This window comes from Takifugu rubripes, chromosome 22 (genome assembly GCF_901000725.2).
Source record: "Takifugu rubripes chromosome 22, fTakRub1.2, whole genome shotgun sequence".
NCBI classification, from domain to species: Eukaryota; Metazoa; Chordata; class Actinopteri; order Tetraodontiformes; family Tetraodontidae; genus Takifugu; species Takifugu rubripes.
The window spans coordinates 5,248,148-5,262,952 of record NC_042306.1 but is presented as its reverse complement, the minus strand read 5'-3'; the positions used below and the strand labels follow the sequence as shown (position 1 = coordinate 5,262,952).

The window sequence follows — 14,805 nt, the reverse complement described above, 5'->3', positions numbered from 1 at the left end:
ACGACTGAGTTTCTTCTAACCGCACATCACATTTATTGACAGATATCGACACAAAGCATGATGACAGGAAAGATAATAAAACCAGATTTGGTTGTTCGCGGTTTATGGCTGCAGATACATCACAAAGCCCTTCAAAACACAAACGCGCCCTGTCTTCTCCAAACTTGCCTTGAAATATATTGTGTTTACCTTGTGCATTAGACATCCCAGGCTTAAACTATAAGGCCAAAAGCTGCAGGACAGATTACGACGATCCTTTCAGGGTACTTGAAATACAACATTCCCCCAACCGTCAACATGTTCACCTGACTGCAAAAGCTGGCGACATGAATGAAAAACCAGAGTGTCACGCCTGTGTCAACCTGCACATGACTTTGTAGGTTGCAAGAGTTGTGCGAAGCAATGTGTGTTGACATGTTGCACCTTGCACACAAACACTTTACAGACACGTCAGATATGAAGCAGTTCATAAATGAAGACTTACACCTCTTATCTGTAGATCTTCCTTCTCAGGCATGCAAAACCCCGCCATTTTCCACAGCCCTTTAGTCCATATGAAAGAAGCAGGAGGAAGCAGCTGAAATATCATTTATTTAAACCGCTTTTCAGCACCCGGGGTTTTAAAAAAAAAAACAACGCTCTCAGGTGGTTCTTCTCCCCCTCCCGGGTCTTTCCATCACGTTTCATTGTCCCTTCTTCTCCTCCTTGCTCTCCTGTTCCTCTGGGTTGTACACGCTGACAGTAAACGCGCCGGCCTCTGTCCCGTACTTGTTCTTGACCAGGAGGGCGTACTTGCCGGAGTCGGCCTCAGTGACGGTGGCGATGGTGATGCTGGCAAACTTGCCGTGCTCATACGTGAGCTTGTAGTGGTCGTCGCTCACCAGCTCCTTGTCGTTCTTTGTCCAGCTGACCTCGGGCACGGGGTCACCCCACACGTTTCCAGTCAGGTTCAGGGACTTAAGACAGAAAATATAGGATCAGATGAGGAGGCCTGTTGTCATGATGATGATGATGGAGAAGTTGATGATCATGATACCTTCCCCTCTTGGATGGCGACCACATCTGGTAATCCTCCAATGACACGAGCACGGTCTAAACAAAGCACAAGAGAAAACTGCATGGAAATGTAAACCATCAGTCAACATGTGGATGACATCACAGGTCAAGCTGGTATTTTATAACCACCACCCTCAAAATAAACTGAAAATGCTCTGACTGGAAATGTCCAAAACTATGTAATGGATTTCCCGAGGCGTTGAACCTTCAGTGTTGCTAAAATAAATGCTAAGAGCTAATGAAAAATACCATTTTTTTCCACAGCCTCAAATCAAACTTACTTCTCTCGGCGATGGCTGCAGCCCTGGGGAAGGAAGGAAACAGTAACTGTGAGAAGCATCTCAAAAGGACACAATGTCAGGAAATGTAATCAGAAATCGCCTCGGAGTACTATTTTTAGGTAAGGAACATAAACATTCCATATACAGAATTAGGCAAGGGTGGACGGATCAGGGTTGTTTACGTACTTCAGCCTCTGGAATTCTTCAAACGCGTCTTCCCACGCTGCAAATAAACACATCATTATCGTTAATCCAAGGATGCTACACATCACAATTAATAGGACCTAAAATCTATAGATTGGCTTTGCTCACCCTGACCGCTCAGATCAAACACTCTTCTGATGCCGTCTTTGCCATCGAACAGATCAATAGTGTATTTGCCCTTGTCCTTCTCGGTGGGCTCGTTGATCTGAAGCCAAAGCCGTTCATCTGTCACCCCGGACTTGACCCTCTCTGAAGCAGCGATCTTGGCATCTCTAATGGAGGAGGGGTGGCGACAATCAAAGAGGACATTTTTTTCTGTTCTATATTTTGCTGTTAAGCAACAAAATAAAGCCTTTGGGTTGTTTAAACGGGGTGTAAAGATACAATTTAATTGTTCAACTGTTTATTGTTTAATTAAAATATGATGGTCACAAAAATGCCCGATAGAGTTTTTGGATATGAATCAGAGGCTGCAGCGGCCCCTGGTGGTCAGTTACGGATCCCGGCGCCACAGATATTGCTTGTTCATAAAACTTTGCATATTCAGAAAAGACTACTGGCAGGTGCCTTGTTTCTGTGTCTGAGTGGATGCAATGGTTGAAAATGAAATTAATAAAATGGTGTATCTACCCAGTTTGGACATTGTTGTTAAAATTTTCATTTAGCATCAGTGACCATGTGGGGTTCATAAAGTTGCCGAATGTGCACATGATGATGGCGGATTCTACGCACTTGTGTAGCCAACCGATGCGCTGGTCTTCGTGGTAATATGTGACAGTGGAGTAGAGGATGATGCCATGTTCAGTGCTGAGGACCTGGATTTCTGAGGACGAGTTAGCTGTAGGGGAGAGTATCAAAATGGTTTAACCACACTAAAAGGAGACCATGTTACTTTATGTTTTCCCTCTTGTGTTGCCTGACTCACCGATGACCCTGAATAGCTCATTCAGCACTGCCTGGTATCCTGGGAAAAATGTTAACAATTATTCTAATATTCACCTTTCATATGAGGGTTCTCTATTTTCAGATTTTACCTTCATCTGTCAAATTGAAGGTGCTCTTGTCTTTCCCCCTCTCGTCCTTAAGGAAGACATCATAAATGCCAGCATCCCTCTTGGAGATCTAGTTTTGAGCAAAAGGGCAACTTTACCGTCATGGAGACAGAAGGGTTTTGTTGGGACGGACAACAGACAGAAAAACAGTCACGCTACACAAAAAAGCTTTTGCTGCATGTGTTTCATGGATAACATGGAAATATGATGAGACAAGGACAAATGGAGAAGTTAAAGGTGTGAACTTATGGCAACAAAGGTTATGTCCAGACTTTGGGTCGTGGTGGAGGTGGAACATCCTCTGCAGGTTTCTTGTTCCACTCTTTTTCTTTGCTTTCTGTTTCGTTTTGTGGCTTAATAACCCACTGTGGATTAGACAGATATGCACGTTAATGCGAGTGCAGATGATGGGAATGGCAGTGAACAGAGCCGCAGAGCCTCATGCAGTGACAGCAGCCCCCTCTGAGGAACACGTAGACAACTTTGCTGGAAGTGACAGCATTTTTATCCTCACTCCACGCTGTTGAGTAAACAGGCATAAAAGCTGAATGTGCTGACTTAAAATCCTATAATATTTGAATATTTGAAAACACGTGCAAGCCGAATGGACCGCCTCCTTCCCATTATTCTTTTATACGAATTTGGATTTCCGTTGACTCCAGCATACCCTCAGCTTTTCTCAGGAACGATGAGTACTCGAATAGCGTCTCATCGTTTATGCTTCATGTGTCAGAGAGGGCTGGAACTGAAGGCAGTGTAGCATCCAGTCTGGGTCTACGACGAAAGCGCGGCCGGACCGGCAGAATAGCTTTTAGCGCTTTACTCATGAGCTCATGACTCCTTCCAAAGTACAGCCTCTGTCTAATGGGCTGACCTTTCCGATATTAAAGGTCAGCTCGCCATCTTCCCTCCCGATTTTCTGGGCATCCTCGTCATCCCCTGCAATCTCGATGTTGTCCTTAGACCAGATGATCTCAGTCTCTGGTCTGACATTTCCAATCTGTGTGGGAGGTAGACAGTTTGTTTGCCACGGTCCCGTATTTTAAGATGTTGGCAGTGGTTTTGTTTTGAATTATCTGACCTTGCATTTCAACAGCACGTCACACTCTGCAGTAACAGCAAAGCCCAGGTACTCCACAAAGTGAGGACCTGCACATGATTCAAGAATATTGTAGTTTATGTCTAGATTAAGCAAGCTTGTGCAAATAAATTCCAGCTCCAATGTATTACCTTGTTTCCTGATCCATTCCGCCCTCTCAAATTCTGACTTCTTTTGAAGCTTCCTGAACTCTGAACAATGAGGCAGAATAATAAAATATTCAAAATAGATTTACATGTAGAAAATCTTAATTTGAATCTAAATTTAAATTAAGTTTAATTTAATTTAAATTTAATTTAAATCTAAATTTAAATTAAGCGCTGACAGAAAATAAACAGTAGATTTCTTGTCCTCTTCTGTCCCCTAGTGGAAATTTTGTAGAACTAAAACAAATACCAAAAACAAAAACAACCTTTCTCTAGCATTTATCTGTATTCAAAATGATCAAAACACAGTGATACTTTTCTCCACACAATAAATCTGTTTTTATATCTTACCATCTCCAATGAGCACTAGGCTGGTTGTACCCGTAGCCTTGCCATCCACCAGGTTAAAGGTGAACGTCCCCTCGTCAGTGATCTCCAGGCTATCCATGAACATTTCAATGATGCCAGTCGACTGATCGAAGTTCATGGAGTATTTCTGAATGTAGAAATACAGATGAGTTTTGGTTTGTCGGGGAGAAATGAAAAAAACACACACGTGTAGAAAATGTTCCCTACCTTTCCCTGAGTCAGGATGGTGTTATTAAAGACATAATCCACTTGGCAGGCAGAGGTGGATTTCTCCACCTGAGTCCACAGTCGCACGCGGCCTTTCTCAAGGAGCTCGATGCCCATTTCATGCTTGAAGGGAATAACTGGAGAAAAAAATGCATATCGACTGATTCAAAGTTACTACTGTATGTTTGCAGTGCAAGTTATTTTGGAGTTGAAACACAAAAACTCTAAAAAGGATATGATGATTGGAAAAAGGACTCTGGGTATATTAAAATATGACTTCGTAATGTCAGTAATGCGGTTTGTCTTAAATATGCGGTTTCAATAGGCTGCAATAATCCATATATTTGTGTGAGTAGTTTCTAAAATTAAGTTAAAATGCATTTGAATAAAAGAGGATCTTTACCATACTCCATATACACAGTGCTTCCCATAAACTTTACATAGTGTTATCAGCAGAGCAGTGGGGTACTGACCAGGGAATTTCTTGTCATGGCTGATGTCCAGGAGACGGTTGAGACCTGTGGGGTATAAACGATAGCAGTGAAAATGAACGTCCTGCCTCTCAGCTCTGGATTCCTCCAGTATGAGGTTTGGTTTTGCAGGAGCACCAGGAGGTGCAGGAGGTCTGACTTACCCTCTTCAGTCAATGTGTAACTGGATGACATGCCGTCAGTGTTGGTGACCACACAGGAGAAGGTGCCGAGATCCTCCAAAGAGGGGTCGTTGAAGATGGCCCTTGTCCTACATGCCCGCATGCAACGTTTAGACCACGTGGACGCAGTTATTAAAGTCGCTGCATATTTATAGGTGTGGAGGATACTCACTTGCCGTGTTCATTGACAATAGTTACACGGGAGGAGTCGGTGATAGCCTGGTAATTCTTAGACCAAATGAACTCGGAACCCTCGGTCATCGCGGAGCATTCAAAGACCATTGAGATCACTCCATCATCGTCAACATCCACATAAATCTCTTTGGTTCCTGCAGAAGAGAACACCAATGGCACGATGGTTACGGAGTGTGCATGCATCACATGCTGTGTCTATAAACGAACCTCCAAGTCTCCAGTTTAGCTGTATTTTCAGACTGGCGTGGAAAAGTGATACGCAGACAAAAATGGTGCTCACCGGGGTGTGTCTGGGCCAGGACCGGACCCAAGGCCGCTGATGGCTTCCCAACTCCGGTGAGATTTTGGGCACGAACACGGAAGGCGTAGGATGTATCAGGTTTCAACCCCTTCACCTGTCAGCAGATCCGTGTGAGCCATAATCAACATCTCAGCTGGACAGATACATTAAATAAATTAATAATGGAGCCAAGAGTGCCGACCTTTAGGTATTTCACCCTGTTGGCCTTCTCGTGAACGGCCTTCCACCCTTTCTCCCCGGCAGAGGCTTCCTTCACGTCCACGTAATATCCGTTAACAGGAGTGCGGCCACTGAATGCCGGTGGCTCCCACAGGAGGACAAGAGAGGTGTCACGAACTTCAAGCACATGAAGACCGACAGGAGCACCTAGCAGGATGGAGCAGACTATCAACAATATTTCCCCAACCAGTTACTGAAAACTGATCGTATAAACGAGGCAGTGTGTTGTACAGAAGCATGCGGCTAACGTTTAGCAATCTCTGTGTCATGGCTTCCTTCTTTCTGAAGGTGAGGTTCTTACGTACCTGGCAATGTAATGGTCCACTCCTTACACTCCAGGACTGCACTGGGCACAGATGCTTTGCTCAGACCTGCCATGTTCATAGCACGCACCTGGAACTCGTAGAAGACGTTCTCCTTCAGGTTTTCAGCCTGCAAAAGAGACCAATGCTGTAAATGCATTCAAACACTTGATCACCAATCATTTATAGTCCAAAGACAAATATATTACTCTATAAGTGGTGGTAGTCAGCGCTTGGTGGTTCATTTCATGCCATTTTCCGACAACGTCTCCCTTCACGGTCCTGTAATCCACAAAATATCCTCTCACATCGGCTCCCCCGTCATTGGCCGGTGGTGTCCAGCCCAGCACCATGTAGTCTTTAACAGCCTCCAGCAGGGTCACGCCAGTGGGCCTCCCAGGGACAGCTGGAAAGAAAAACAGCCGCATATGACCACGATGCCTTCGCTCTATGATCTGACTCCATTGATTTGCACTCAGGGCTCCAGTTGAACACGCAACATGCTTTGCCCACACCAACCACAAGCTTTTAGAAATGTTAGATATAATAGATGAAGTACTTACGCAGTCAGCAAGAAGCGGGGGGTTCACACTACAAAGGTCTCCGGCATCCGGTGCAGACTCGTTAGGGTCATGCTCTTTAGAACGCAAAGTTTTAGCCTTTATCATGGCCATGCGCCAAAAGGTAACCCTGAGGAGTTAGCAAAAGGCCTTTATAAAGGAAAAGCAAACATCACAGGCATAAAACGTGATCTAATTTTGTCTTTTGCGTGGTTAGTGATGATTATAGCAGCCAAATGCATGCAAGGACATCAATATAAGATATGAACACAGGCTCAAGAAATCAAGGGATGGAGGGAGTGTGAATTTAGACACAGATGGATCATGTTGTATCTGAATGAAAAGGTGGAAAGATGTAAATTAAGACAGGCTGAAGACATGATGATCAGGACTCCGTCACTAGATAAAGAGATACACAGAGGGAAACAGAACGACTGGAAGCCTACAAGTAAAGCTACCGGTAAAATTGGATGCAGAGACACCCACCAATGGCAGCTTTCACAACCACCGCTTCAGAGTCAGAGGAACCCAGGCTGTATCCTGCGGCGTTAACGGCCTTCACCCGGAAAACATAGTTTGCCCCGGTAGTCAGGCCATGACACACAAACCTGGAACACGCAGAGATTCTTTCATTAGCATCCTTTCTATTTATCTCTGTCGACAAACTAGTTATTGGGCCAAAGATCTCACTGCTAGACCAATTATGTGCCGCAACTATTGATATTTCTGTAGAATTCTCATTAGTTTCCTGACAAGTGCTACTGGGGTGTGCAGTAATTAAGATTTTTGAATTTCTAAAGTAAGAATTAAAGTGAACCTTGCCCACCTGGTCTGCTTGACGGGTTTGTTGTTGCAGGGCATCCAGATGTCAGTGCCCACCTGGCTGCATTCAATGTAATAGCCGACCAGGCATTTGACATCCTTTGAGGCTCCCCAGGAGACAACGACTGATGTGCTTGTGTTCCTGATGGCCACAGGATTGCCTGGGGCACAGGGTAGATCTGAGGAGGGAATAAAAAGACGTCATTTACGGATGATCGCTGGAAGCTAAATAAAGTAAATCAGAACAAATCTCACCTAATATGTCCCCAACAGTGATATCTACTGTGGCTACAGAGGCCTCACCCACGCCAGCAGAGTTGCAGCAGCGTACGCGGAAGCTGTACGATTTCCCCTCGGCCAGGTCAAACATGGCAAAGCGAGGAGACTTCACCGGCATCCCAGTGTTCACTCTCTGCCAGCTGTCTGTCCCTGAAATGCACTGACGTCCACATTGGCACACAAATGCATCATGACAGCATCATAACACATTAATCAGCCTTCAAAGAAAGCACTTTAAAAAATATTAATAATAACCACCTTCTCAATATAATACATGACTCCTTCGTGGCCTCTCTGGACCGGAGGCTTCCAGGCAAGGACCACATAGCTTTTGGTAGCCTCTGTCACCACAACATCAGTGGGTTCTCCAGGGATAATGCCCACTGTGGGAGCAAGGAAAAATTGATACAAGGAGTTTAAACTGGGAAATATTTGTTTTACCTGAGGATAGAAAAGAGGCAGCCTGACAAACCCATACAAAAGCACTAAATGTGACAACTAATATTTTTAATGAGCATTTCGAAGCTATTGTACCAGTGGGATCCTCCTCGGTGAATTTGATTATCCCGGTCCAAGGAGCTGATGGACCAGCTGTGGGAGGAACAAAATTAGAATGTCAGGTGTCTGCTTTTTTCAGTGTGCTATCAGGCCTGTGGCATCTTACTGACCTCTGAGGCGGGCCCTGTCTGAGGGGTCCATGGCGACCACAGCCTCGGAGACACGGGACGGACGGCTAACTCCCGCCTTATTCAAGGCCCGCACCCTGAAAATGTAAGACCGCCCCTCCACCAGACCCGTTACGGGGAAGCGCGCATACTTCACTGGGACGTCGTTGCACTGAGCCCAGTGCTGCGTGCCGACCTCACGCCTGACAAAGAAACACACATAATGCTAAAAAAGGTCACCTTGACAACCTCCTACATTGATTCTCCTCAGCAACAGAAGGAGAGCGGCAGCAGACCAATGGTTCCTCAGCCCCACCTGTCGATGTAGTACCCCAGGATGGAGCTACTGCCCTCCACTGCTGGCTGCTTCCAGGTTACCACCACATAATCTTTGTTGGCGTCGTGACAACACACGTCAAGCGGAGCCACGGGCACCCCCTCCACCTCAACATCTGCATCTGGTGCGACAGCACACAGTAACAATTTCTATAAATCTCTAATATGTGGAAAGTTCATCAGATGCTTCCCCGGGAATACTATCGTCAGTGTTTCAGGGTGATTACCTCTGACAAACACATATGCAGAGTAGGCGTCAAATCCAGACTTGGTGTTTACACGAAGTGTGTACATGCCCTCGTCTTCCTTGTTCAGGTGGACTAGTGTGAGAATGGCACGTTCTCCAGACCAGTGAGTCTGAACCCACTTGGAGGGCTTCAAGGGGACGGCTAAAGAATGACAGGCAGAAAGGAAAGACATGCGAAGGGGGGTTAGAACGTCAGCCACCGGGCACAAGTGTTCCTTCACTTTAACACTTACAGTCTCTGTACCACACGACCTCAGGCTGGTAGTTTTTCACAGTGGGATAAACAATCACAGTGCAGCCCAGACTCATGGTCTCTCCTTCGGCGCCGAAGGCCACTTCGAATTTGTCAGTGATGGTTGTTAGGAAGGTGACGCCATATTCGGAGCAGAAGGCATCTGCAGAGGAGGAAAAAGACTTCATTAAATTTGTACTGAATTCCTTATTGTTTTCTTCTCTATTTTGCTGGAAGTGGGACAAGAAATAATAATGTTAAACTTGGATGACACAAAGCAACTCACGTGGTCTGGATACAAGCGGGCCAACTTCTTCACCCTCCTGGAATCCTGCAGAGAAACCAGTCAGGCAACTTGATATATTACAATCAATACATATTACATTACTACATTTAAGAATTTTATTACAATTCCAGTCGAAGACACTATCTTTAGGTATCCTAAAACCTGTTCAATGTCCTGGAGCAACAAAAGCATTATTAGCACAGTTGAATTAGCATTACTCAGCGGTGTGAAATGTGGGTGAACGCTCCAAGTAAAGACACATTCGCAGGATGTCATCATATTTCTCTGTGAACACATTTGCCGTGATAATACAAAGAGGCAACACTTACTTTTAACCACAACAGTAGCCACGTAGGACGCTTCCCCTTTTACATTGAGGGCGGAGATGCTATATTGAGCCGTGTCGGTGAAGTTGCAGCTGCAAATGGAGAAGTGGTGAATTAGGCCCTTTGCTATGAAATGCCCCATTTTGAGGTCAGAGGTCATGCGATGTGAGGCTGCTGGGTGAGGGATTACTGATTACCTACTTCTTGATCTCCAGAGAGTGCATGTTGTAAGTGCTCTCGGCAGTGTATTTCTCCGGATGAGCCCTAGCATCGATTAGCACGTTGTTTTTGTACCTTAAAGACAGTGGAGAGACAGATGGGTTCTTTTTTATGGAACTAAAGAGAGCTGGTGAGGACTGCTGTTATTATAGCTCCTGTGACTGAGAGAAAGGGGTCGTCAGGGCGCTTGGATGGCATCTCACCAGGCAATCTTGGGCTTGGGCCACCCTGCCACAGTGCAGTGCAGGGTGAGAGTCTGTCCCTCCCAGACTGTCTGTCCACGGGGCTTGATGATAAACTCCGGGGGATGCGTCAGACTGTCTGGGTTCATTTTCCTTCGGAACTCCACCCACTCCTCCACCTAGGCCGAGACAGAGATGAATTTAAGCCCGTAATCAGGTCTGTTCCAGTGGACAATTGGACAATTACCGTCTTGCTCAGCTCCACTCTCTCTGCGGACTCCCTCATGCGTATCATTCTGCTCTTCTTCTCCACCTTGACGTCTAAAGCCTCCCTGGCCTCCCTCACAAACAGGTTCCTCATGGCCACGTACTGAATCCCCTCCTCTGAAACCTCCTCCTCCTGTGCCTCCATCAGACCGCGAACAACACCGTGACTTTTGAGGCAACAAACGACAAGAACGGAGTGAAATAATTAAAATCACTCACATTATTTAACAGCTACTTATATTTAGCTATTGTGTTTCTGCAGGATCCAGACTCACCTGGCTCTAAATACGGGTATCACATAACCAAGAACTTCCTTGTCCTTATCCATGGCCAGGTAGGTGCGTTTGGCTCTTTTGGGAAGTGGGCTCAGCTTTATCACCTCCTGCCCTTTTTCTGTCTTCACAGACGTCTTCTGGCTTTGTGACAACAACAAAACCAATGTTACAAAAGAACCCGAAAATTCATTTTCAACGATCTGTTGAGGTCCAATGTATAGTTATTTTTCAGAGCTTGTATTATACATGAGTGCTTTTTATACTTTCATATTGAGTACGATGTCAGGACAGCTTGACCATGCTGGTGGCTGAATGCAATACGCATTAGAAATCATCTCTTGGGTCTCACTCCTGTTTTGTTTTTTGTCACTTTAGGTTACCTGTATTTACCACACTGGTGACTGGTTATGTTCATCTTTTGTGATATGTTTGGGCGACAATGGTTACAGGATTTAAAAAGCTGGAAAAACACAACTGGTAGCTGCTCGGAAAACATTTGGTTGCTACTGAAGAGCAGTTCATAAATGGAGACCAAGGTCACATGAGGTTAAATATGTATATCAAAGCTCATATCTAGGAAATTTAAGTCTAATTTTAGCACAATTTGAGGTGAGACAAACATGATAAATAAACAAACAGTCCATTTTTTCCCCTGTTGTTGTGCCCCGGGCTGCCAAAACCTATTTCAAGCTAAAATTAAAGAGTAACTAGCATCTTGTTTTTTTTTTCATATAAGCCTTCATGATATAGCAAGACAAACACTGTAAAACTGATTGTGACAGTCAACTCTTAAGGATTTTCTGGGAAAAGTCATAGGAGGTGTTTGTCTCTGAAAGGAACCAACATTGTATTGAAAGTTGTGGTTAGCTTTGGGTCAAGGTTGACCTAATAAAGATTCATCTTTGGTTTTAGACACCCCCACCCCGCTCCTGAAAAGCATCCCTGGTTATAAACAGACGTGTGCAGAGCTGCTGCACAAATTTAAAATGTCACAATGTTTGAAACGAACCACAGAGATCCTCAAATTTTCTATAATTTGTTCATATTGTCATTAAATAAAGATATTGTGACTGTAAATTAGCGCGTGCTTACACAGAACCACGTCTCTGACCCTGACCCATTTCACACTTAGCACATTCTCGGGCCTTCCTATTGTCAGCTGAGGTTATAAATGGAGCTTGAACTGATGGATATGCAACACGAGGCAGAAGCTGAATGCAAATCCCAGCTCTCACTAATAATCTCTGCTGATTGTTGGCCCAACTTATCCATTTGACCCGGAGCAGCAGCAGCAAAATGTTGCCTTGATGCACTCTCGAATCCCACAGAGACGAGATCAAGTACGGTAAGTAATGAGGAAGAAGCCTGGGAAAGCCTCCAAGGAATCAAAGCTCTTTCACCCAGTGCTGACACATGAGGGGAAAAAGAAGTCTTTGCTGTAGGAGAAAGTTGAAGATTTAAAAAGTTTTACCTTAGACTAAAAGCTTCTTCTGCTGTCAGTCAAAAGGCAAAAAAAAAAAACTATTCTGAAACTTTTCACACAGTTTGTAAAAAAGTTGAGAACTAAATACAGACACGTGGTTAATTCATTAATAATTACAAGTAAACTCCAGTGTTTTATCACAGTTTGTTTGTCTTTACAGTAGCTCTGATGAGAACACCTCATGCTTGCCTGCAGGAATAGCTCAGTCCTCATAAATACATCTGGTAGGCCTTCACTCCACAGCTGAGATTCTTTCCCTGACCCCATTTAGAGACAAGTATGCACACAGAGTCCTGCTGCTTAAAGGACAAAGAGGCTCTGCCGCACAACGTCAACTGTCAACAGCACATTACAACGTTTAGCCTTGTTTAGACTTGACAAACCCCTTAAACTCTGAGAACCGAGCTAATCTTAGTATTTAGGGGACATTGTCCCAAGGGCTCTTCACCGCAAGCATTGAATTTTCCAACATTCTGAATTAACGTTTTCAAAAATATGACTTATTGGGTTCAAAATATTTCTCTATATGTCTCTAAAAAATGTAAAGCTTAGGGTTGGTTACCAAACTTTGCTATGCAGAAGAATAATAAAAGTCCAGATTTAGAAGATGAAATCACTCTACATGGAAACACAAATTGTACAGTTGTCCTTCGGGAGTCTACTTCCACACATAAGAGCGCGACAATTGCAACCAAGCTTAAATTAATGGAGTTGTTCACACAAATTTCCACTTGTGCCTGATAAAATATACATGAATGTGGAACTTCAACTTCAAAATCACCTTCAAATGTCAACTGTTACATGTATTTTGGACCTTGTGTCTGCATCATTCCATCCCTTACCTATGGCTGGTGGTCTTGACAGTCGATATAGACTGCTTGCTAACAGTGGATTTGGAGCTCAGGTACTGCCTGCTCTCATAATGATGCTGTTGCTGATGCTGCTGCTGATGCTGTAGGTGCTGCCGCTTCTGCGTCACTTGTATTGATCCTGACATCCTGAAGGCCTCTCCACCAACTCACAACAGCGGGCTCTACTTTACTTTACCAACACTGTGAATCAATCTCAGCATTATCTCATTATTGTCATCATTAATCCAATTTGGGATTAGTTTAAGCCAGCGTGGATTGAAGGCATTTAGCTGTTAGAGATGATGGTTTAGGCAACTGGTTGTTAAGATGTGGTGATGATTTATGCACTCTGTAAGCAGCTAAGCCATTATTAGTGTTGATTAAGCTCTGCTGGGTGACCCAGAGGTAATACACTCTGTCAGCATGATAAATCACAATTTAAATGACACAGACCTCTACAGAAAGAAATGTGTTTGAAAGTAAATGATTTAGACTTTAGTAAATCAAATATTCAAAGTGCACATTTCTAAAAAAAAAAAATATATATATAAGTACATATTCATAATTGGGACATGTGAATATTACTTTCTACATTAAAAAATAAAACAAACCCAAATTGATTTCATTACCAAAGTTGTTTTAAGATCATCTTTGCTGTAGATCCTCCAATGGCTCGAGTTATGTATCATAGTAACCATGCTCCTTAACCTGCTCCTTAATCTGCACTTGACTTTTACATTTGGAAAGAGAGACATTCTTGACCTGTCTGTCTGCCTTTGCAGGGCTGTAAACTGGTACTCAGGACAGCAGCATGTGAATTTAGAGTTATGAATTGTTTCTTTTAGTTGATTCAAATGTTACATTTATGAATGAGAATAATAAAAATAGTATTTATTAAAAATGTCTCAATGACACATGCAATTTCATTTACAATGAAATACAGCAGCGAACAAAAACCTTGTTAGTATGATGAATAATTAATAAGCAAATTGAACATAAATATCACTTTAGTGTTGACAAAAGGCCTTTGGTGTTTTGAGTTACTGACTCAGGGATTTTTAAATGACACGGATTAAAATAACAGTTTCAATAATATTTTTGAAGCTGACACTCACCACAACAGTCCACCAATCCAGATGAGTTGAAAGCAGGAGAAAAGTGTTATTCCAAAAGTAATTAAGGAAAGTCCAAATTGAGGTAAAGCAGCAGGGTGAGGGGCAGTGGACAGGACGCCAGTCCACAGAACAAAAATAATGCTGCCACTCGGCAGAATGCACAAGACACCGTCACGACCTTTTAAGGCTGGGACAGATTTAAATTTAGACCATGAGACGGGGGCTCGGGAAGCTATAAGGAGCCTCAAGTAGACCCTGCTTTCAGCTGTTTGAATGAGTGGATGTGGAGATAGAGCTGATTAATTTGCACAAACTGGGAAGGGGGTGTGGGGGTACTGCATAACTACCTACTCATTGCAAAATACGTTGTTTTAGACATCATTGTGATTTTATTACATAAGTAAACCTAACAAAATGAGAGCCTGTTGTACATCTTAAATAAGCACCGCATAAGTGAAGCAAACACCATTCGAAATGTCAGAAAAGGGGTTATTACGCACACAGAGAAAACCTTTTCACGTGTGATTGCCCCACCTGTTGGTAGAGTGTGTGAACTACAGCCTCTTAGGGGACGCCA

The 14,805-nt window shown here is 43.8% G+C and overlaps 1 protein-coding gene across 2 annotated transcripts; it reads right to left on the bottom strand.

The window, feature by feature from the left end:
- Nucleotides 1-12: 12 nt before the first annotated feature.
- Nucleotides 13-14,365, bottom strand: myom1a (myomesin 1a (skelemin)). Of its 2 annotated transcripts, XM_011616286.2 has the most exons (38): nt 14,229-14,365; nt 13,105-13,314; nt 10,780-10,920; nt 10,485-10,671; nt 10,259-10,416; nt 10,038-10,130; nt 9,840-9,928; nt 9,511-9,555; nt 9,226-9,387; nt 8,973-9,134; nt 8,726-8,867; nt 8,413-8,612; nt 8,279-8,335; nt 8,003-8,127; nt 7,721-7,904; nt 7,470-7,644; nt 7,130-7,251; nt 6,293-6,489; nt 6,087-6,213; nt 5,744-5,928; nt 5,542-5,656; nt 5,239-5,395; nt 5,049-5,155; nt 4,888-4,932; nt 4,415-4,551; nt 4,190-4,334; nt 3,824-3,883; nt 3,675-3,742; nt 3,468-3,593; nt 2,866-2,958; nt 2,576-2,663; nt 2,467-2,505; nt 2,274-2,379; nt 1,650-1,813; nt 1,524-1,560; nt 1,338-1,360; nt 1,037-1,092; nt 13-956 (listed from the first exon to the last, which is right to left on the bottom strand). In XM_011616286.2, the coding sequence occupies exons 2-38, from the start codon at nt 13,257-13,259 to the stop codon at nt 684-686; spliced, it is 4,545 nt and encodes a 1,514-aa protein (XP_011614588.1). In that variant the 5' UTR covers nt 13,260-13,314; nt 14,229-14,365; the 3' UTR covers nt 13-683. The 2 variants fall into 2 exon arrangements, with proteins under 2 accessions (XP_011614588.1, XP_029686276.1); XM_029830416.1 differs by lacking the exon at nt 2,866-2,958.
- Nucleotides 14,366-14,805: the final 440 nt, after the last annotated feature.